The 24,022-nt window shown below is 47.2% G+C and overlaps 1 protein-coding gene across 3 annotated transcripts in view; it reads left to right on the top strand.

Moving 5' to 3' along the window:
- Positions 1-22,074, top strand: part of SPATA13 (spermatogenesis associated 13) — an 84,924-nt gene extending 62,850 nt beyond the window's left edge. For 2 of the 3 annotated variants that reach the window (XM_080798393.1, XM_080798394.1), the window contains 9 exons: positions 2,838-2,974; positions 4,523-4,702; positions 5,060-5,245; positions 7,157-7,336; positions 9,128-9,360; positions 12,772-12,901; positions 14,767-15,139; positions 16,213-16,287; positions 17,867-18,174. In XM_080798393.1, the coding sequence (XP_080654519.1) occupies positions 2,838-2,974; positions 4,523-4,702; positions 5,060-5,245; positions 7,157-7,336; positions 9,128-9,360; positions 12,772-12,901; positions 14,767-15,139; positions 16,213-16,287; positions 17,867-18,042 (1,670 nt within the window). In that variant the 3' untranslated portion in view covers positions 18,043-18,174. Of the gene's footprint in view, positions 1-2,837; positions 2,975-4,522; positions 4,703-5,059; positions 5,246-7,156; positions 7,337-9,127; positions 9,361-12,771; positions 12,902-14,766; positions 15,140-16,212; positions 16,288-17,866; positions 18,175-20,698 lie in introns of those variants that run through there. The other variant, XM_080798392.1, reaches the window with a different exon arrangement.
- The last annotated feature ends 1,948 nt before the right edge of the window (positions 22,075-24,022 follow it).

Raw genomic sequence — 24,022 nt, forward strand, 5'->3', positions numbered from 1 at the left:
GAGCCAGGCACTGCCTCTCTTCCATGGTGAATCAGCCAGCAAGCTCAAGGTCTGCCAGGCAGTGCCAGGGTCTGGAGAGTTTCCATCTGCTTCTAGACTTTGTGCTCAGCTCCAGGGACATTCCGCCCCTGCATTGTTCGCTCACTTGTACGTTCCTCTCTCAGATACAGGCCCTGATCTTCCCTGAATGAGACTGAGCATGGCAACAGCGAGGGGATGTGACATGAGAGAGGGTAGTTGGAGCCCAGGAACTCTGTTCTCACTGCAGAGGTGTCCTCTGATTCCAAGCTCACTACCAGCGCACTGTCCCACGCATGGGGAGACAGTCTACCACCTGGTATCCTAACTGGGACAGAGATACTCAGACCAATGGCTGTGACTCACCACATACCTAGGGTCATGAAAGTAAGCTGGAGGAAGGCCTGTGGAGCAGCTGGCCCCACCTGGGCTCACAGGAGGGGGGCTTTGAAGAAGAGGCTACAGCTGGGTTGTAGGGGCTTCCCGAGTATAGACGGGCACCCAAGCCATAGGAAAGCATGGGTAAAGCCTGCGCCCTTTTGGAGACCTGGTATGTTGGGCATCATTGAGAGGGGCTCTGTCTGGCACTCAGGCACACAGGATGGGTATCAAGGAGTGGGGGGCACCTTGTGAAAGAGGCGCTCATCCTCTGTCTCCCTGCATCTCCCTGGTTTCCTTTATTTGGCTTGAATTCATCATTTTAATCATAGTCCTGTCTGTGCATGGTAAGGAAAACTTGAGAATCTGACGCACGTAATCTGATCTTAGAACTAATTTTCATGGTGTTGATCATCACCCATTGTCTCAAATCTTTTTCAGTAGTTATCATTATTTTAGTGTAAGAATTCTAGGCTCAGTTTACACAGTGTGTTGCTTTTATTTTATTTTTTTATTTTTAATTGTTTTTAGAGAGCGTGTGTGCAAGTGGAGTGGGAGGAGGGGCAGAGGGCGAGGGAGGCAGAGACTCCCAAGCAGGCTCCACGCCCAGCACAGAGCCTGAAGTGGGGCTCGATCTCATGATCCTGAGATCATGACCTGAGCCAAAATCCAGAGTCAGACACTTAACAACTGAGCCACCCAGGTGCTCCCAGAGAACTTTTTAAAAAGTTGTTCACAACAGCAGCCTGGCTGAAATGACAGGAGGGAAGCCATGGGGCCCTGTATGCCAGGTCGGGGCCATGGTCTGGGGCTGGATGGCTCTGTGGAGTACCTGCAGCGCAGCTTGTCCCCATGGGATGGGCTGCAAATGTGAAAGGCATGCCAGGGTTGAAGACTTAGTACAAAATGAGGAATAGAAGTATTTCATTTAAAAAAAAAAAAGTTGCTTAGTTGAGAAAGAAAACCTGTCCCCTGATGACAGTTACTAAAAATCCAGATTTGCAAGCCCTTGCAAAAGGCAAGAGCAGGCAGCACTCTCCCCACTGCGATCTCACACTGGCCGCCTTCCTTCCCACCACACTGGCTTCTTTGACTTTGCTTTGGGATTTTCCAAGTCATCATTGACTTCACCGTCTCTATTGCTCTGTCGCCAGCTCGACCTGCACAAACAGCCTTCTTGACTTTCAGTTCCCTTCACCATTCCCCTGATGTGGCACCTGGGTACCACTCTCCAGCTACCCCACTGTTTCCCCAGCGGGTTTCTGGGGCCTGGTGTCCGTCCCCAGCCCCTCCCTCAACGCTGCTGTGGTGGAGTCCTCCTCCTCCAGCCGGGCTCCCACCACATGTGCTGCCATCATCACCAAACCCTCTTTTAGTGAGTCCGAACTGTGAATCAAGGATGCTAGGAACTTGCCACACATCACCTCACCTCATCTCATTCTCCAAAGAGAAAGAAAATAGTTTGTACAACAGAAGGCAGAAACTCCGAGAGAGGACGTTGCTGGGTCCCATGCCTGTAGAGGGGCAGGGCTAGAATTCAGACCAGGCTCTGGGACTCTAAAACCCATCCTGTAGTGTCAGTGTCTTCAAAACCTGTTTCTTCCTACTCAGAATGCTGAAGGAGCCACCCACTGCTTACTGTGGACCCTTGAGGTACCCTCATCCCCCACCTTGCTTTTCAAGTCTCATCTTGTACTGGATGGATGGGTGTCCATACACCACGTGCTTTGGATCCAACCACATTTTGTTCTCGATCAAGAGCCATCTCGGTATCTTAACAAGCCAGCTGCTATCCCGTAGGCTCTCCCTGTCTTCTTCACAAGGAGTGTTCTTCCCTTTATAATTCCCTCTGCTGGATGACAAATTAGCCTTAGTGAGAGTAGCCCACTGTCCCCAGAAGGAGACATCTGAATGCCAAGGTGGGCAGTCCAGAATGCTGCAGCCACCCTTTAAAGATCTTTCTCCCTTCTTTGGCAAAGGTCCTGTGTCATGCCTGACCCCAGTATTATAAATTCCAGCCTTTTCACGTTATGGACACCTGGAGAGAATGACTGCATATTTCTACTTGGGACGCTACCATCGCCGGACTTAGAAATATGATCTGCATTTATATATTCTATGTCCACTGTGGAGCACACATTGCCAGCCACATCACACCTAGTTTACTCAGTATCCTAAGTGACAGAATAATGCTGTGGGTTAACATCGGCAGTATTCTCTGAGATGCTCTCCTTCCCGCTCACTGTTCCTTGCACAACTGCTACCTTTGGATCGATAGAGCTGCGGGAATTTTCTAATGATTTCTTATTCTGGGTAAGACAAAAGTGATTGCTTCCCCTTAGGGGTATGTTCTCAAAGGTCATTTATTTTGTCACTAAATTTTTTTGTTGTTGTTGTTAGCTGTGTCCTTTTAACCATAAACCTTGCTGTTTCTTTTTTAGTCTCTTCAGATGGAGGTACTGAGTCCGCAGCCTTAGTGGATGACAACGGCAGTGAGGAGGACTATAGCTATGAAGACCTGTGTCAGGCCAACCCCAGATATCTACAGCCAGGCGGGGAGCAGCTGGCCATCAACGAGGTACTCGAGTCACACTCAACAGGGGCAAATCTTGGATACCCAGTTTTCAGGGTGCTGAAACGCTTCAGACTTTGCCCTCTCGCTTCTTTCTTTTTCTTTCTCTCTCTCTCTTTTTTAAAAAGATTTATTAGAGCGAGTGAGCACGCGTGGGGAGAGGGGCAGAGGGAGAGAATCTCAAGCAGACTCCCCACCACTGAGTGTGGAGCCCAGCATGGGGCTCTGTTCCATAACCCTGAGATCATGACCTGAGCCGGACGCCTAGCTGACTGAGCAACCCACGCACCCCCTCTTGATTATTTTTTCCAAACATTCTAACACCTTGAACTCTGACATTCAAGCATTTTTTAGGACAGTTTATGTGGCTGAGTTTTCCAGATGACTATGCTCATCAGCACTCTAAGTAAAAGAGCAGCAACTGCTGCTTGGTGTTTGGGTAGTGCTTTCCAGCTTACAAAATGCTCTTCGTGATGTTATCTCGGAAAGATCTCACAGCCAGTCTAAGAGGTAGATGTTATAATTATTACCCATATTTTAACAAACATGAAGCTAAGAGGCCACGTCATTTGCTCATAAATGGCAGAGCTGAAATTAACCACGTGTTTCTCACTACAGATCTGGTGTTCTTTCCACCTCTGTGCGTCTTCACCCCTTTTTATGGAAATCTTTCGAGAAGGCACTTACCAGCTTTTGGCGTTCTTGATTAGAGCCTGTGGAGTGTCCGTTCTCAGTGAGCTAGCATCTCCATTAGTAATACCTGCTGTTGCTGTAGAGTGTGACAATGTCCCCGGGGGCTGAGGGGACCTGCAGCCCCCCACCCATGGCTGACTGACAGACGAGCTGTGTCTGTGCTTTCCTTTTTAAAGGAATCTGCTAAGAATCTGAAGATCAAGCTGGTTCTCTTTAATGGTCGTGGACTATAAAGTTAGACTAACAGTTTATTCAGACTGTGAATAAAGTCTGACAGGCAGAGATCACAAGTAGGCAGAGAGGCAGACAGAGGAGGTGGGGGAAGAAGGCTCCCTGCTGAGCAGAGAGCCCAGTGTGGGGCTCGATCCCATGACCCTGAGATCATGACCTGAGCCGAAGGCAGAAGCTTAACCCACTGAGCCACCTGGGAGCCCCAGACTGTGAGTGAAGTCTGAGGAATAAGTTCTAGGTGAAGTCCTGAGGGTCTTGCAGTCAAGTACACGCACAACTGTTAGAGGCCTGGCTCCGTGTTGTTTGCTCAGAAGCCATTTTGGTGGTGAATATTCCAGATACTCACATTCATTAAATAACTGACATATGACTGAGTTAGCCATTTTTTATACTTTCTTTAAAAAAAAGTAGATTTGGGGTTTCCTTTAAGAGCATATGAGACATGCCTACCTGATTTTGTTTTCCCTAATATGGAGACTCATTTTGTGTAACAATCAAATGCTAAGTATTGACTGCAAGCCAATGGCATGTACGAGGTAGGAGACATCCTTGTCCCCCTAGGAGAGCTCACAGCGTACCCCTTGTTCTTCTTCCACCTGGTTTTGCACTAAGCACGTGTCCCCATTGCAGCTGATCAGCGATGGCAGTGTGGTCTGTGCAGAAGCCTTATGGGACCACGTGACCATGGATGACCAGGAACTGGGCTTCAAGGCAGGAGATGTCATCCAGGTCCTGGAAGCTTCTAACAAGGACTGGTGGTGGGGCCGGAATGAGGACAAGGAGGCCTGGTTCCCCGCAAGCTTTGTCAGAGTAAGTGTGTGGTGCTTACAAATCCTTCTCACGACGATCTGTAGGGGAGTGGTAGAGTTGTCATGTCAGGCTCGAGCCCCCTCAATCCAGGTTCAGTTCTTTGTAATCAGTTTAATGAAAGCTTTCAGTAATTAGACTGGATTGAAGGAAACATTTCAACCATGGTCAACTAGTTTAACATTGCTGCTGTGGTTGGAGCCACTGGCCCCACTGTGATTCTGTGAGTACGTGAAGACTTAGCCTCAGGCCAGGCTGCCTTCCTCACAGCCGCAGAGAAGCGGAAACCCTGGGGGGCCTTCCGCCTGCTTCTGTTACCGCCTTCCCCCAAGTCACTTGTCACCTGTGTGTGGCCCGCAGTTGCGTGTCAATCAGGAGGAGCTATCGGAGAATTCCAGCAGCATCCAGGGTGAGGAGCAGGAGGAAGATGCCGGCAAGAACCGCCACAAACACTCGGAGAGCAAGCACCAGATGAGGACCAATGTCATCCAGGAGATCATGAACACTGAGCGCGTGTACATCAAGCACCTCAAGGACATCTGTGAGGTAAGACCCCAGACCCTGTGGACTCCCCAAGGTGGTCCTCAGTCAAACCCTCATTTTATACACTTTTCCGTAGCCCTCCCTTCTCCTCACGCCTTTTGGTCCATGTGGTCCCTGCATAGACTCCGCCCTCATTCAGTGCTTGTCTGCTCCCCCCACCCCCCACCGTGAGCATCAGTGGCTCTCTGTTGTAGTCAGTTTTCTGGGCGCTATGCAACTAGTGCTCTGAGGACTGACCTCCCGAGATGATTCAGAGTGAATGACTTTCAGAGGAGGCAACATCCTTTCAGTGAAACCCACGTGATGTTACAAAGGTCTGTCACTGTTTACAATCACAGACTCACAGATGAGGTTCTGAGCCATTTAGATGCGGACCAAAAAAAAAGAAAAATGTTTTACCTAGTGATATCCAAGGCCATGTTCTACAGTGTCATGGTATTCTATTAGGCAATAAATTTTACTTGTCCAGTGACAGTCTTTGTCTCTGTGGGTTCTGTACGAGCCTGACACGGCACTGGTATTGGCTCCATCTCCTCATTCCACTCTCCTGGCTGTGAATGTTGAGTTCTGCCCTCTCAGCTCGGCTGCGGACATTCAGCACTGAAGACTAGCTAAAGTGAGACAAGTGCCTATTTTGGAATCAGATTAACTGGCCGCATAAAGATAGAGCGATGTTTAGCTAATTTTTTTTCTTTTTTATTTACTTGACAGAGAGATAGAGAGCACAAGTAGGCAGAGCAGCAGGCAGAGGGAGAGGGAGAAGCAGGCTTCCCAGGGAGCAGGGAGCCCGATGTGGGGCTTGATCCCAGGACCCTGGGATCATGACCTGAACCGAAGGCAGCCACTTAACTGACTGAGCCACCCAGGCGCCCCATGTTTAGCTTATTAATGCTAACTGTCTTGTTCCCTGTAAGTGTCTAGTTAAGGGAGTTTCTTTAATTCACCATTTTAGGAAAAGAAGTCATGGCTAACGATTGTTGGGCTTTGACTTTGTGCCGTCCCTTGACCTGGATTAACTCCTACAAACACTCTCATCAGCTTGTCCTATCACCACGCCCCCTGCTCCTCCTTACAGATGAGGGAACTGAGGCACATTGTAGGTACTGTGGTGGGGCTAGGATTTAGATCAGTCTGCCTTAAAGCCTGTGTTTTGAACCTTTATATTGTCTTTCTGTTACAGTTCATACCAAATAGTCAGTGGTATGTATTTTATCGGCCAGTCTGCTTAGGCTGTGTAATTACATGATGCTGATTTGGGGATACTTATTATACATATCTATGGCCTTTCCTTCCCACCGCACTAACTCCTACCCCAGCCATAGTACAACTAGGGTGTTGTACGTCGAGAATGAATAGGCTCTAATCCATGCAGGCCTTGGATTAAAGAGCTGCAACTTTATGTTCTCTATAGAAAGTAGGTGATGGTGGAATCCTTGGGTAAGATGTTCTTGGCTCTTTGCCGTGACACTGAGCCGGCTGCATGAGCTCTTCATCAAGCTGTGGCATGCTGTATTTGACAGGTCTTCTCGGCTGTGAAATGAAATTAGGGATGGGAGAATGATTATCTTAAGAGTTTAGAAAAAGTGTGACAGTCCCAGTGTTTGCACTTTAAAATATTTGAAACCAATCAACTTTGTTTCAGGAACATAATCTGAAAACTTTATATAGTTTCTTGCTGTACACATCCTGCCACACGCACCTGTTCTCTTTCTTTTTGTTTTTTAAAATATTCATAGCACCCCGGGGTCTCTGGGGTATGATTATCCCAACAGGGACCCATAGGGTTAAGATAATTTTCTCTAATTAAAATCCCTTCTACAATAATGGCTTTGGGTCCCCAGAGCTATATTATTCAAATAAATAATTGCTGTAATCTCCAGATTAATTTTTAAAAGTTTACTTTGCTGTTTGCAGGGCTATATTCGACAGTGTCGCAAGCACACGGGAATGTTCACTGTTGCACAACTAGCCACCATTTTTGGAAACATTGAAGATATTTACAAATTCCAAAGAAAGTTCCTGAAAGACCTTGAGAAACAGTACAATAAAGAGGAACCTCATTTAAGTGAAATAGGATCCTGCTTTCTTCAACATGTATGTCACCTGTTACTTCTTCTTTCTAACATCTGGTTAAATAATTTTGGAATGTTTTCCACTCTAGAAAGGAGTCCTTTTTGTTCTGTTTCTTGCTTTGTTTGCTGGATTAATCTCTTAGGGACTGGAGATGTCAGCTGTAAATTAAGTTGCTTCGCTTATATGGCTACTCTTTACATAAATACCTCAAGATTTCAAAATCTTCCCACTTATATGCAGTTTTGAGGGTTTTAGGAGGTTGTATTTGGAATAATTTCTCATAATACCTATTAAGTGACTATTGTATGTTAAGCATGATTTCCAGGGTTTGCTTATATTAGCTCCTGTACTGCTACGGAGAAGGTATGATTATTTTACCCATTTTCCACATGCAGAAACGATAGCCCAGAGAGTAACTGACCCAAGGTCATACCTGAGTAAGGGGCAGGTATGGATTCAGACTGAGGATACCAGAAACTGCCTCAGAACAGTCTTATGATGATAGCGGGCTTATAACTGGGGATTGACTGCCCACGTTTAATACTAACAGATTTCACAGGAAGGAGACGTTATTCCCAGCCCAAATGGGTGTAATCATAGTGACAGCAGTGACAACAGCTGTCTCACGTGGCGCTTGCTGGGTGCTCGCACTGACTACACAGAGGCAGGGTGGGTTAATGTTAAACAGCCAAAAATAATGCTGTGGTGGCCCCACGCGTGGGAAGATTAGCCCCACGAATGCACCGGGCCTGTTTGGCCAGAGCAGAAGGTTCTGAGAGGCTTCAGAGGTCAGCGAAGGTCAGGTGACAGGGGGGCAAGACCTGGGGAAGGTGGAGCCTCTGGGTTGTGTGGGCCTTCCCGGGGTCCTGGACCACCGGAGAGTCTAGCTGAGGGACAAGGTGTGCTGCTTCTGGGCAGAAGGGGCTGGGGGCTCGGGTAGGCTGGGCTGCAGTAGGAATGTGGAAAGACAGCGACGTTGGCAGGGGATTTTTGAGAACCAGCTGACAAAACTGTTCTTGGGGAACATGGACAAGCAGCTGTTTGAACCGATTACAGGCTGTTGGGGCTCAAAGAATTGACGGGTGGGTTGGGAAAACCTGTCTTGTAGGGAAATAGTCTGGTGGGCAACATGTTGTGCTGAGCAGGGACAAGGATAAACTGTGAGGCAGGGCGCAGGCTGAAAGACACACGGCTGCGGGCTGGTGGAGTAGGCGACTAGGAGCCGGCAGCCCCGCCTCAGAGGAAACTGGGGGAAGCCCACCACGCCTGCAAAGGTTGGCCAGCAGGGCGGCAGCAGCCTGGAAGTGAGAGGCGGAGGAGAAAGGAAGTGATCCAGGGGCTTTCGATCAGACATCAGAGGGGACACGCGTGTGGAAGCCAGGTGGCAGGATGTTAAGGAGAGGACTTGCAGTGAGGGGAGCAGGTGGTGGCTTTGAATCCTGCCTTCATGGTCATGATCACCACCATATTTATCAGTGAAAGTAAAGAGGAGGAGAGGGGGAGAGTTGGATTTGTGAATAGTGCCTGCCTTTTCCTTAGAGCAGAGCTAGGGCAGACACAGTGGTGGCAGAGGGTTCCTTTTTCCCACGGAAGCCCCATGCAACTTTTGGGGTACACGGAATGGGGCTTCGAGTGGGACCAGGGCGCCAAGTCCTAGAGCTGCCACCCCACAAAGATAGCCCCTTCCCCCACCCTCCTCCTTCCAGCCACACCCACACCTGGTCTGTACGTGCCCCCTACCCCCACCTCAGAGAAGAGGTCGTGGCCCGAAGCTAGCCCCTGGTCTGATGCAGCTGTGCTTCTGCTTCTCAGCAAGAGGGCTTCGCCATCTATTCCGAGTACTGTAACAACCACCCGGGTGCCTGCGCGGAGCTGTCCAACCTGATGAAGCAGGGCAGGTACCGACATTTCTTCGAAGCTTGCCGCCTGCTCCAGCAGATGATCGACATCGCCATCGACGGCTTCCTCCTCACGCCAGTGCAGAAGATCTGCAAGTACCCCCTGCAGCTGGCCGAGCTGCTCAAGTACACCACGCAGGAGCACAGGTGGGAGTGACATGTCTGCTGGTAGATGCACACCCAGTGCCCACCCTTCGCTGTTAGCCCCGCACCCCAGGTCCCCGGGGTAGCACTCAGGGCTTCACAGAGTAGTGGCGGCCTACAGGTTTAGGGGTCCTCTTGACGCTCTTGGTTAGAGGTTAGCATCATGGAAGAAATTGTCACTTTGCTTAGAATATTTGAGATTATGAGGTCTTGAAACTGGGGTTGTTGGAAGAGGCTCCAGAATTTCCATTCCTAGAAACACTAAAAAAGTAAGAATAATTCTTAAACTGTGTCAGGAGCATACAGGGATTTGTATTGTACTGTTGGTCCTTAAAACTGATGTCTGTTTTATAAATCCTCTTTTGTAGCTACTCAGTAGTTAATAAGAACAGTTTTTTTTTTTTTAAAGATTTTATTTATTTATTTGACAGAGATCACAAGTAGGCAGAGAGAGAGAGAGAGGAGGAAGCAGGCTCCCTGCTGAGCAGAGAGCCTGACACGGGGCTCGATCCCAGGACCCTGGGATCACGATCCAAGCAGAAGGCAGAGGCTTAACCCACTGAGCCACCCAGGCGCCCCAAGAGCAATTTTTAAAAGACACCATTGTGAATACAGTTTCAGAAATATTTTGCTCCCCATCCTACAGTAGCTCCCCCTCAGAGCAGTATCATGTACTGCAACAAAACACTACTTTAGAGAAGGGTGAGGACTACCGAAGTTTAAACTTCTGGAAGACTGGGGAAATCTCAAGGATACAGCGTAATGTGTAGGGTTAGCTTGAAGAGGCATCCCGTTGAGGTCCTGTCCAGCTCTAAGCCCTTTCTTTTTTTAAAGATTTATTTAAGGAAAGAGACCAAGCGGAACGGGGGGCGGGGAGGGGTAGAGGCAGAGAGAGGGAGAATCTCCAAGCCGGCTCTGTGCTGAGCTTAGAGCTGGACACAAGGCTTGATCTCACAACCCTGAGATCATGATCTGAGCCAAAACCAGGCACTCCTAAGACCTTTCAGGCTCAGCCTGGGTGCTTGCCTATCTCCGTGATCCATTCCACCCCATCCCCTTGTGCTTGGAGCACGGGGCTTTTCATCACAATTACCCCAAAGCTCAATTTCCTTGTGCAACTTGCTTTGTCCTTAACTGAGTTCTTCTAGGGGAGCCAAAAAGTTATCCATTGCTTACTTAATAACAACTCCTGTTTTCTTGCATGTGCAGAATAAAGCGTAACCATGCTGTGATTTTTTGTAAGATCTCACCCCTTCTGTGTTGGGATGGGCAGGTCATTCTGTGCCATTCCCTGAGATGCGCAGGTCCCAACTGTGTGGCATCTTTAGGTGGCACTGGTTGGGCATTGCTGTGTTCTCACCATGCCAGAGCTGGAATGCCAGTGGGCAAGGTTTTAGGATGAAGCTTACTGTTTTAGGTAAGAATCAAACCTCACCGTGACTCCCATGTCACTGGTACAAAGCTTTCAGTGCGCCTACAGCCCTTGAACGGACGGTCTTGGAAGGTTCTAGTATGAGAGAGGGGGGACAGGATTGTAGCCAGAGGAAATGTGCTGTGCCAAACCACAACAGTTGTGGGTTCTACCAGCTAAGTGTGGCCCTAAGAGCAGTCAGATTATCTGTGGCAGCGCCTGGCCCTGTGGGGTATGCTTAATGGAGCATTCTTTTGCCCTGTCTGCTGCCTGCTGGACTCCTGTGGAGACACAGGGCTTGTAAAAGGAATCTTTTTGCAATTAGATTGGAAACTGGAAGGAGAAAAAGAGCTAGGTTACCAAACAGTAGAAGCTAGATGTGGATGCTAGTATAAAGAATTAAGATTAAAGGAATAAGAGAAAGGAGTTCATTGAAATAGATAAAAGGGAAGAGAGCTATATACATTTTTCTTTTTCTGATGGAAAAATAAGAAAACTTGAGTGCAGGGAAAATAGCCAAGTCAAGAGAGCCACAAATTTGCAGAAAATGTTAAAAAAAAAATACACCATGATGGGGAACTATAGAAAATATATAAGACAATAAGAGGCAGAGACATCTTGACAGACGTGGACAAGCAGATTGGTACATTCCAATATGGGCAAGGTATGGCCAGGGGACTATACATTATCCTTTAGTAGTTAATTTTTCTTTTTTAAGGGCATTTTTCAGTATGAGGCCTTTGCCTATTTTGGCTATCCACCCCCCCTCCCCACAAATCCTTTTAAAGGAAATGACAGAAAACCCATTTCCTTATCTTCAGGAAAACAAAAAAAATTTTTTTTTTTAAAAACGATTATACTCTGCCTCTTCTCTAGAATTGACAGAACATCTTGTAGGAAAAAATGTACAATTATTTTGTACACTTTCTTCATTGCTGGAGGGCTGGGGTGGGTGGTTGCTCCATTATTTTGGCAGTCCCCTGTGTCTCTTTTGTTCTTCCTTTGTACTCCACTGCTGAGTATAAATAGGCCTGTCTAGAGGCAGCAGGGTCTGCCTTGTGGGGGAATGCCCAGGGACTTCCCAGGGGCTGAGTTGTGTTTGGTAAATAGACAATAGAATCTGCTCCCAGGGCTTGCTTTCCTTGCTGTGCAGAAGGATATAATTCGGTGCTACTGAGATCCAAAAGCTCTATCTATCTCATAAGACACAGGAAAGTGCTGGAAAGCAAAGAATTCAGATCATTAGCTGGATGATTGGTTTACATGTCCCCAGATTATTAACTCTGAGCAAAACCTGAATGTCATACTTCCCAGTACGAGCCAGGTTCTGTTCTAGTCTGTGTGGCAAGTAGACCGGTAGTTTGTTTCCCTGATACCTGCAGTTTTAGAGGCTGAGGAACAAGAGCCTCCTCCAGAGGACGTTGCGGTTTGCTCTGACTGTAGCATAAGGAAGCACCAGAAACAAAGGTCTGTCAACCAGCTGTGTATGGTGTCAGCATTTACGTAACTCCCCATGTCGAGCCTCTGTGGCTTGTGTCCTCTTTGTGTCCTTTCTTGAACATGGTAGAAGATGAGACTCAGAGCGAATAATTTCTCTTGAGAATGGTTAGTTATTTTTAAAGTACTTTATATAGCAAAATTGGCTCTCTGAGAACCAAATCAGTCATAAAGACTATCCTTTCTTTATTAATGAAAATAATCCATTGTCACTGTGACTAAAACTTTATTTCTTGTGGCATTTACTTTCATTCATTGTGATTTCTGGGAAATGAATGAAAAGATTCTTATTCTGAAGAATGCCGGATTGCATTCGGTCATTTCCCTTAACCTATGGAGACTGTGGTCTATTCATGGAGGAAAAGAAAAAGGAAACAATGGCCGTTATTTAAATGCTACTCTGTCTAGACTATTAGCATACAAATCCAGGATGGAGTGTATTACTTTGTCAGTCCTGTTTCATGGGTTTCAGGTTCTATGGTTAAAACGAGCCTCCTACTTTACAGTGATTACAACAACATAAAGGCAGCCTATGAAGCCATGAAGAACGTGGCCTGTCTGATCAATGAGCGCAAGCGCAGGCTGGAAAGCATAGACAAGATAGCGCGGTGGCAGGTGTCCATCGTAGGCTGGGAGGTAAGTGCGCACCCCTTCCTGCACCTGCCCCGCGGCCCAGCGCTGCTCACGCCCTCCCTCACTCTAGACTCATTTGATGATGTTCTGTGACATCCTGTCACCGATACATTATAACATTATATTCTTGGCTCTAATGGCATATATATTTTGAGGCAGGTGGTTGAACTTAACAGTCAGCTACTTTACCAGAAACTCACTTCCACCAAAAAAATCAACTCTGAAGAATGTCTGTAATTAATTTATTATTTACGCTCTGTCTTTCCTGCTGGAAAGTATGTTCCATGAGACCAACAGGAGAACATTTTTTTAAAAATATTTATTGATTTGAGAGCGAGAGGGTGTGGGGGTAGGGAAAGGTAGAGGGAGAGTCTTACACAGACTGAGCTGAGTGCAGAGTGGGACACGGGGCTCTATCTTGCGACCCTGAGATCACTACCAGAGCCGAAACCAAGGGTTGGGTGCTTAACCGACTGTGCCACCCAGGCGCCCCTGGAGAACATTTAGAATACAAGTAGTATGGTGGGTGTATGGACTCTGGACTCACACTGCCTGTGGTTGAATTGGGTATGATCTGGGCAGGATTAAGATTTTCATCCTTAAGATGGGTTTGAAAAAATTAGCTACCTCATAGAGCTCTCGCGAGGATTCTGGAAGACGGTGGCAGATGCAGTGCTTGGCCCAAGCTGGTCACACTGGTCCAGCGTGCGTATGTGCACGTGCATGTATGCACATTTATTTATAAAAACAACGGCAGTTGTGTTTCCTGCGTGCCTGGCACTAGTCTAAGCCATTTCTATATGTGAACTCATTTAATGCTCTCAATAATCCTGTGGGGTAGGAGCTGCTGTTACCCCCATTAACAGATAGGGGAATGGAAACATGGCAGGGTTAAGTGGCTTTGCTCGAGCAACGAATGCTGTTCTGATTGTTTTCAGACCAAGCAAAATTCATCGTACATTAAACTGACTGGGCAGAACTCACTGTCCTTAAGAATTAAGAGAGTTTGGGTTGGGAAGTTAGGTTTTTAACTAAAGTAGGTTACAGCAGTGAACGTTGGAAAGAAACACTTCTATTTCAGGGGCCATAGAGCCTTCCGGAGCTTGGCTGGGCCTTCAGACATCACTGCATTAAACTCTCTTACTTTGTAAGTGAAGAATCTGGGGCACAGAATTGCTCTAGGCAAGCCAGTAGAACTATTTTGGAGTCAAAGTAGTTTTTTGCCTCCACAAAATACTGTGTATGACTGGGATTAAAGGAGGATAAAATCTTATAAATCAGACGCCAGTGTTGTACTGAATACCACAGAGTTCCATTGGGTTAGACCCAACCTAATACTGTAAAGATGTGTTTTTTCCTCGTGTTCTTGGACTGTGACATTTAGGGGATAATTCGTTGTCAGAAGTTTTACCGATACCTTGCTGGCTATTTGCTGTCTGGTCTTTTGTTTCCAATATCCTAAGCTAGTTTTTCTGGGAGCCATGCTACATACCAGACTGAAAAGCCAGAGCCCCAGAGTCTAGAGCAGGAAGTCCCCCCCACATAGAAAGCCTCCTTGGTGTCCTTATTCTCCGAGGAGCAGCCATTTCAGACTGACGGGAGTCCATTCATCCTTGTAGGGAAGACCCTTCAGATAGCACAGAGGCACTGTAACATTTTCCCACTGGGTAGGAAATAAAAGTAGTTTCACACACAAGGAGATGAACCACCCGTGTCTGGAAGTGGCCTTTTTTAGCCCTGCTGACCTGTGAATGGATCTCCTTTAACTGGAAAGTAGGAAAAAGAGTGTCAGGACTTGTCCCTGTATCATGACACATTCTCACGCAATCCGAACGGGAAGGTCTTAAGATGCGTGTTCATCCTCGCAGGGGCTGGATATCCTAGACCGCAGCTCCGAGCTGATCCATTCCGGGGAGCTGACCAAGGTCACCCGGCATGGCAAGAGCCAGCAGCGGACATTCTTCCTGTTCGACCATCAGCTGGTGTCCTGCAAGAAGGACCTGCTGCGCAGGGACGTGCTCTACTACAGAGGCCGCACAGACATGGATGACGTGGAGCTCGTGGACCTGGAGGACGGCCGGGACAAGGACTGGAACCTCAGCGTGAAGAACGCCTTCAAGCTCGTCAGCAAAACCACGGACGAGGTTCATCTGTTCTGTGCCAGAAAGCAAGAGGACAAGGTGCGGTGGCTGCAGGCCTGCGAGGACGAGAGGCGGCGCGTGTGGGAGGACCGCGAGATGGGTGAGCAGCGCCTCTGCCGCCTGGCCTCAGGCGCCGGCCCCACAGGCCGGCTCTTCCCAGTCCTCTCCCAGGGGGTGCACATCCTTAATACAGCTGACCCTTGAACAATGCAGGGGTTGGGGCACCGACCCCCGCCCCAGTCACAAATCCATGTGTAATGCTTGACTCCCCTAAAACTTCACTAGTCCCAGCCCACTATTGGCCAGAAGCCTTACCGATAACGTAGTGGATTAACACATATCTGCTATGTTATATGTATTATATGCTGTATTGTTACAATAAAGTAAGCTGGGGGAAATGTTATTAAGAAAATCATAAGGAAGACAAAATACATTCACAGCACTGCCCTGTATTTATCGAGAAAACCCCTCATATAAGTGGACCCACGCTGTTCAACCCCATGTTGCTCAGGGGTCAGCTGTGATTCTGAACTTGCTGCGGGACAGCCCATGACAGACAGAGTTCCTACAAGGCGGCATTTAGTCAGTCGTCTGTGTGTTGATACTCACAGTACCCCACTGCACCCAGAAGCGGGTCCTGCTTGGGAGGATGTCGTCCTAGTGTCCGTCCTGGTGACAGTCCTTGCTGCTTCTCCATTTGTAATCTTGTCAACCTCTTACAGTTCCTCAGGGAATAAGGTTCTTTGCTGCGGGTTCTGTTGAACACCTCAAGGTTAATATGGGTCATGTTTTAGTTTTACTCTCTAATGGTGTCACTTTTTAAAAATTTTATTTAAATGCAATTAATGAACATATAGTGTATTATTAGGTTCAGAAGTAGAGGTCAGTGACTCATCAGTTGTATATCACACCCAGTGCTCATTGTATCAGGTGCCCTCCTTAATGTCTATCGCCCAGTTACCCCATCCCCCTGCCTGCCACCCCTCCAGAAGCCCTCAGTTTGTTTCCTATGGTTAGGAGTCTCTTATGGTTTATCTCCCTCTCTGATTTTGTCTTTTTTTATTTTTTGCTCCCTTCCCCTATCCTCCTAGGGAAATCATATGATAATTGTCTTTCTCTGATTGACTTATTTCACCTGTTTTGAATGTTTGTCATGTCTGTTCCTAAATCCAGGAATGGAAATTTCAGAAAATCAAAAGAAACTTGCCATGTTAAATGCTCAAAAGGCAGGACATGGAAAGTCAAAAGGTAAGTTTTGAAGAAAGCTTCGTCTTCTTATCTCCTTCGTGCGTATCAGTATGGGAATTAAAATCAGGGAGAATGAAGTCATTAGGATGCTGATGATCAGCTCCTGACAAAGGAGAGACGTACAGGTGAAACTCAGAATGATAGGGAACAAATCCCCCCACCCCTCCAGTAGGTGGTTTAGACTAGTCTGCATTTGGGTTTCAGTGTGAGTATGCTTCAGTATATGCCGACATTTGAACATGAGCCTGTAAGATGTGTTTTGAATTGGTGCCGAAGAGCTTCTGCACCTCCCCACCCTGAGGTCGTGCTGGTGTTCTTCCTCGGGCCAGCCAGCTCACCAGTCCAAGGCAACCCAGCAGCTCTTGCGTGTTTCGGGCATGCATGGAGGAAATCTCCAGCCCCAAACTGCTTATCAGTGCAGGCTGCATTCTAGCATAGGTAAGAAAAAAGGGTCCAAAATTCCAGTAGATCAAGAAATAAGCTGGAAAGAAAACACACTAGCTTATTTAGAGCAACGAATCCTACTCTTCATGCATATTAATTAGATTGCCTGATGGCTACTGAAGATGACCAGTGCTCAGGTCACACCTCATTCATTGTTCTGATGAGCAAAAAAGATTATATTTTATTCATTTATTTCTTTATAGTACTGATAATAAGACATGAGCTCACCGAACGGAAATAAAATAATAAGGATTTTTATTCCAAGAATATTTGTTATATTCTTAGAACCTTTTCTTCAGATTGACTTCCTACTCTTAAGAACAGTTTATCCTCTGAAGTGTGTCCCACTCAGGATTTTTGTAACCGAAAGTGCAAAAATAAGACCAATTAAGCCCAGGATGGTGATGTGCCATCAGCTGAGGGCCAAGAAGAATTCATGACCAAAACAACCCTCAGTGTTCCATTCCCCTGTTCAAAGGCAGAATCCCTCCCCCCCTCCCCGCCCAACTAAGTGATAAATACCTTTGAGAAGAAAAAAACCCAACTCTCGTTCTTTTTTTGGATCTCCACGTCAGTGGCAGGTGACCAGTAAATATCTATTTGTTGGAGTGTATCAGTTTGTGTCGGCATCTGCCAGCAGTCACTGGCTCAGCAGCTAGACACCTGAATGGAGGGAACGTGTGTGGTGGTGGTCGCCCGCTGGGCACCTCTCAGCAGGGAAGGCCGGGAGAGCCTTGTGGCAGGTCAGGGCCAGGATGCCCTCTGGACTGAGTCCTGGCTCCCTCTAGGACCCACGTTCTTTCCTCCTGTCACTCTGACTTTCACAGTTAGCTTGCAATCCTGGTGCTCAGTGTCCCAGGTCTTCTCATTACCTTGGTGCAGATTTGAAAACCTATTCCAGTGAAACTGTTTCGATTATGCAGTTCGGTTCGGGGACCCTGTTCTCAACACGTTACTTATATGAGCTCTTAATTCTCACAGCAGCTCGTAGGTGCTGTTATGTTGGCTCTTAGGTGTACTTTGGGTTCATATGAATTAAGAATCAGCTAAGAACTCAAGTCTTGGCGCTGTTTTTCCCTTTCGGCTAACGAGTGACGCTGGGTCCATGTTCCACCCTTCTCCCCTCTCGAGTTAGGCTACAGCGGATGCCCCGTGGCCCCGCCGCACCAGAACCTGCACCCCCTTCACCAGCGCCACGTCACCGTGCCCACCAGCATCCCCCAGCAGCAGGTGTTTGCCCTGGCAGAGCCCAAGAGGAAGCCGTCGCTCTTCTGGCACACGTTCAACAAACTCACCCCTTTCAAGAAATGAAAACAGGAGGCCACACGTTGGTTGGCTCAGATGTCGTAAAGCGGAGAACCATTTCTGTTTCTCTGTGCCCAACCCAGTGCTGAGAATTTCTTTCGGGGACCAGTGAAGAATAGAAGTCTTGGACGTGACCGAGGTGCCTCTGAAGACCCAGCTCCTCCTTGGAAGGGAGACGAAGGTCATGACGCACGGCCTCGATGTCCATGAGACCGCTCTGGGCCCTGTGCCAAGATGGCTGGGCCGCAAGAACCAGTGACCTGCTCTGCGGTGATGCTGAGCAGTGACCCCAGTGGGCATCACTGATGATGGGCGCACGCCCTGTTGCCGTTCCTGAGGAGGCACTCGATGACGATTCCACTTTGGCACATGGATTCGAAGGGGACAGTCGTGATGGGGTTGGTACAGTAGCGTCTCACCAGCACGGACAAGCTGTTCCTGTCTTCCACAGTATTAGGCGACTTAGTGCCTCAGTGCAGATGGCCGTGGTGTCCCCTGGTGTCCTCTGAATTGTTACCAAGTGGTAGTGCCAGCTTCCCCTGGCAAGGTGCGTCCCCTACAGGCTAGAGGGAGAAGCGTGATGAATCCCTTCTGGGGAACACGGTCCAGGGTACTTCAGCATCCTGAAGATGTGGCTCCTTTCCAGGGAGAAAGTGTGAAATCCTGCCACAGGGTGGACTGTCCTCAAGGCAGGTCCCTTCCTGCCGGTGTGTACAGCATGGGACTCCACGGGCAGAAATCACACCTATGTGCACGTTGTGGCCTAAGGAATTAATCAGACCTATCCATTTGCAATATAGAAACCCATTTACTTTAATTATCTGATACAAACGAAACATGCACATGCACCCGTGGAAGGACATCTCAGAGTGCGCTTTCCCACCAGTAGTTTCTGGAGTCCCCACCAGAATAAGTAATTAAGTTACAGTGACCTGAACATTCCACCAAGGAAACACATGGTTCAGAGTAGCCCACCTTCCTCAGGATTCAAAGCTGACTTTGTTGCATAAGCCCCAAACAGTAGTGCTAACCCCGCCCTTATTACTCTGTCAGGAGGGTTCTGAAGATTCATTCTTTATTAAGAGACCTTAACAACAATACATCTAGACTGAGACATAGCGGTCTGTCCTAACGAAGGCCACATGGGCTGATATCTGGCGATAGTAATCTCCTTGTTGTCTATATTGTAAGTGTTGATGAAAATAACTTTTAAATATGTCTGGAGACAACAAATTCTGCAAGGGAGAGGCCATTTAAATGTACTTAGTGCACTGGACGGGGATATTGTCATCCACACTTTGATTTTCTATGTGAGAATCCCCTTTTTGTACACTACTCAGAGTCCTGTTTTCCAGTAGGCCTGTGCTGGAGAATAAACAAACCTGTAACATCCTAGACAGAGGTGGAAACTGTACCTACAAGCGTCTGGTCCCTCCTCCCTCCACCCCCACAATCCCCCCTACCCAGGGCCGGTCCCGAAGGAGGTGACAATCCCACATCAAGAAGACCTAATTCTGGACATCTGGGTGGACCTTAGAGCATTACCTGGAAATGTTTTCAGGTCTGCCCCCATGATGTGCTCACTTGGACGTAGGACAGCTACAAGGTGGTGCTGCCCTGGGCTCCCTGATACCCAGTGTCCCAGGATAGAGGCTGCTTCTGTGAGGAAACTTCCAGGAGGTGCTGTGGCTCCGAGTGTAAGAGCATGCACATGCGTGCATGTGTGTGTATACATGCACTTGTTTCTTTTGTGGATAGACCTCTCGATTTTAGTTGCATTTATATAACTGACCTAAAATTTTTACCAAGAACATATAATGACCTATTTTGAAAATTACACTTAAAATGCTTTTTGTGGACCCCTCAGCAATAACTAGGAGTCTCTGTGCTAAACAGAGTTGTTTGTATATGCAACAATTTTGAATATTTTTTTAATACAAGAAAATTAGGAAAGAAAAGAGAACCACTTGCTTAATTTTCAGTGAGAAGTCAATTCAAGTAAAGAACCACTTAATGGGCTTCCATTTACTAATGTTTCCTAAGGTGCAGTGAAGTGATTTAAGTTCTGTGACCAGTCCCACTGTATTTCCTGTCAGAGCCCTGACTTCTGGTTGCCACCTGTCCCTCCAGGGACTCTCCAGAAATAGCAGGAAGTTCGGGCACCAGCGCCTGGACAGTGCCCCGCGCTGTCCCTGTGAGCTCCATGCAGGGTCGGGGGGTGGTGTCAGTTAATCCCAACCCACCCTGAGTAGGTTCTGCTTGGCCTTTTCTGGTGATTTTGAAAAATGAGAAATTTTTCTAAGCAGGTAGAATGCCTTTTACTTCTTTTAAATCTGTTTATCTAGTTTGAGTTTTATTACCAGACGCATGACTTTGATAAAGAATAGATGGCTCAGTATTCTAATTTTAGGTTTGCCCACTTTCCTTCTTGATGTAAGTCCTGTGCTCCACTTGCAAAGAACACGAGAGAAATAAACCAAGAGCCCCCAAATGGATTTTGTATGGATTTCTTGGGAATCTTGGTTTCTCCCTTTTTCTTCATTTTAACCTCGTATTGCATAATATGGATGCCCCCACAACACACATGCACGCACTCTCTCACACACACACACAAAGATAGCAAAACACTTTGACAAATCTCAATTTATTATTTATGTTTCAGAACCTGTTGGAAGACAGTTGAAATGGCCTTGGCCTTGGGTCAAAAGCAACCTTCTCGATTTTCATCGTACCTAAAGTGCACAACCACCTTGCAGTAAATCGTAAACAGTCATAAAATGGAATGTTTGTAAAATCTTAGAGAAATCGCATTCTTCGTCTTTGGCCTGCAAGTAAGCAAAAGGCTGGCAGCAATGTGCCAGAGCTTTCCTGGGGGACCCTTCTTGCTAGGTTGGGGTTTTTTTTTGTTTTTTTGGTTTTTTTTTTTTCCAGTAGATCTCCTCTTTTCCCCTCGTAGATCTGATTTTGTCATTGAAAACATTTCACCCGTCTGCACGCTGTTTCTGAATACGTTGTGCCTCTTTATACCTAATCCAGACAAAGACCAACTCCATGCCTGTTCAGAAAATGCCCTCAATCCTACACCACTGTTGTCTGGACACAAAGCAGAAGTGCATTTAATTCACACTTTGTATCACAATAGAAGTCTTCTGTAAAAGCCATGACTCAGTATTTATCTGCTGGAAAACTCTCCATGCCCAAACTGCCGGTATTTCTCAGTACACATCAAGTTAGTTACCTAGCCAGAATAGAAGAGCCTGATTACCTGGAGTTAAGGAGAAAATTGCTGTCTTGTTATTTTATGGAAGACGGGAGAAACCGATGTGTCCCTCACAGGACAGCACTAACAAGTGTGGGTACACATCCTTCCTATGGCTGACAGGCCAGGGATGCTGGGCACAAATCAGCTGGGTCCAACTTCTCAAAAACGTTGGTCCCTATAAGCTTAACTGACACATGTCCTTATTCAAATTTCACTTGACTAATGCTCTTATTCTCAGGAGGCTTGCAGTGGAAGTAGAGCTCAGATGGTTTTGAGAAGAATAAGTAGCAACTCTCTGAACTTAAAAGGAAAAACCCAGAAACGTACATATTTGATGCAAATGTTTTTAGCTAGAACGCACTTGACGTTACTGTCCTTACTTAACTCCTAGACATCGACATTTGTATTTAGAAAATACTCTAACAGATTCTGTAATTTAATAATTGGTCTTTTTGTAAATATTAGCATCAGCTGTGTTTAACTTACCTATTTTGCAGCTTTTAGTAACCTTTTCCTTGAATTTAACTCAACATCAAGACAGTGTTGTTAAGTCATGTGCCAGCTTCCAAACTGATGAATTTGCTGTTGACAGCTGAAGTATGTTGTACAAGACTGCTATAACTTGACATGTATTTCTGTTGAATGAAGTTTTTGTAAAAAAAAAAAAATTATTTACAATGTTATTTGAATGATTTCTTGTAAATGCTGTGAATCTATATTTGTTGTTTTGTATCTGTATATTAAAGTTAATTTGCCAAACTGGTTCCAGTAATGTATCTGAGTAGTAAAATAAGACTATGTATATTTATTTATTTTTATTTTTATTTTTTCTAAGTAGAGAGGGAGTGCTAGGTGGGTTTCTGGCATTTCAAGCTCATTTCCTTTCTGGACATTGATATACTTCCTTTAAGTAAAAATTCATCCATGGACGAGCAGGCTTAAGCCCCGTAGACAGGTATGGGAGAAAGGGCTCCCAGAGGAACAGGGAGGAGCCATTTGACTGAAAAAAGTTACCATGGCTTGGAGAAAGCCAAACCCAAAGTGCTAAGGCCCCCCTCTGCTCTCTAGATGGGGACGGTAGATGAACCGCACGTGCCTTTGTATATACTTTTCATTTCAGAGCTGCTGCCCTGGTGGAGATGAGGCCACTTCACCAGGCGGTCGGCTGCTTACCCTTTGGGGGCAGGGAACATAGAATTTCCGTCTCTAATTAACAGCTCAGAGAAGTTGAGTAAATAGCCCATTGTTTGCTGTGACTGTAATCAGGAAGGTATTCCTATGAAGGTTGCCAAGCAGCAGTCCCCATGTGTGTTTACTCTAAACGTCTACCTACTTCCCAAACCGATCTGCTCCCCCTCCTTGGGCTGCCCTGGTTGAGGGGTTGGCTTAGAAGTGAGGAGGGGAAGAGGGAGCACTGGGAACCTGAAATCTTGATGCTCAAGGATGGCTTCCAGGGACCAAGCCGGTGCCCTATGTAGGAAGGGGTGCAAAGAGGACAGTGGGAACTTTCTAGAAGAGCCGAGGGGAGATGACCTCTCATGACAGCCACCTGCTCTGTGCACTGGGGAAGCAAGCTCAAATGAGTAATCCTCCATAGGAGCATGTGGTCAGAGGGAGACAGGAGCATAAAGGTGCTGTTAAAATTTTCAGTGTGAATTATGCAACACTAGGGGTATGTGCAAATTACATGGGCTTCAGTGTTCTGGGAGCCAAGTTCTCTCATCTGGTGTCAGGGAAGGAAGGTGGCCCAGGAGGCGAGGCCCAAGCAGCATGGCAGGGCCCCTGGGTGTGTTGCTTGAATCAACGTGCTACAGTTGTGTGAGAAGCCTCAGTGGTGGAAGTTGGATCCCGAAGACTCTGCCAACCAGGATGAGATGCTGGGGTTTCATTCTGTAGGGAAGGAATTGAAGGCAAGGAAAGCTGTGCCCAAATTTGCCCCAGAGCTCATGCCAGTGGCAGAAGAAAGCGTGGATTTAAAACCAGAGGCAGGAGATGACTGGGGAGATGGTGTCCAGCAGAGATAGTGGGAAGGGAGGGGAGATTGGATGTGAAGGCTGCTCAGCCACGGCCACAGCCCTTGGGAGGAGATGTGGTTCCCAAGTTGTGCCTTGGGGGTGATGCTGGGGTTGATGGCCGGCTGCTGGCACCATCCACGGATCCAGAAAAGAGCAGCTGGGATGGCGGGCCCTATATGACTGTCTGTTCCCACCTTCGGGGAATGCAATGCCACGTGTAGCCCCAGAGAGAGGTGGGAGTGGGAGAGGGGGTGGAAAGGAAGCAGAGAGCAGACAGGAACAACCCCAGAGAGCAGCGAGGCAGAGGAAGGCAGCAGGGAAGAAGCTGGGGATGGAGAAGGAGGAAGATAAGGATGACATGGGGCAGGGGAGGACAGCAAAAGCAGAAAGGAGGAACTGTCAGCTGCTGTTCCCTCCCGCTGAGGAAGGACTGAAGGTGTCTGGGTGCTTCAGGGATCAAGAGTCGAGCCTGTTAACGGGCTGGTGGAAGAGAAACCGGCTCTGCTAAGGTCACTGAATTAAATCCTGCCACTTCCCTATGACGCTGGGACTGCTTCGCCTGTGGGCCAGATGAGGACATGGAGGCATGGCTAGTGGAGATGTGTCTCCTCTGTTCAGTGGGACTTGCCCTACACCTGCATACCCCATTCTCTGTGTGCCCTCTGCAACCCGACTAGGTTCTCTGAGTTGGTTCTCAACACAGTGTTGA

This window comes from Martes martes (genome assembly GCF_963455335.1).
Source record: "Martes martes genome assembly, chromosome: 3".
Taxonomy (NCBI): Eukaryota; Metazoa; Chordata; class Mammalia; order Carnivora; family Mustelidae; genus Martes; species Martes martes.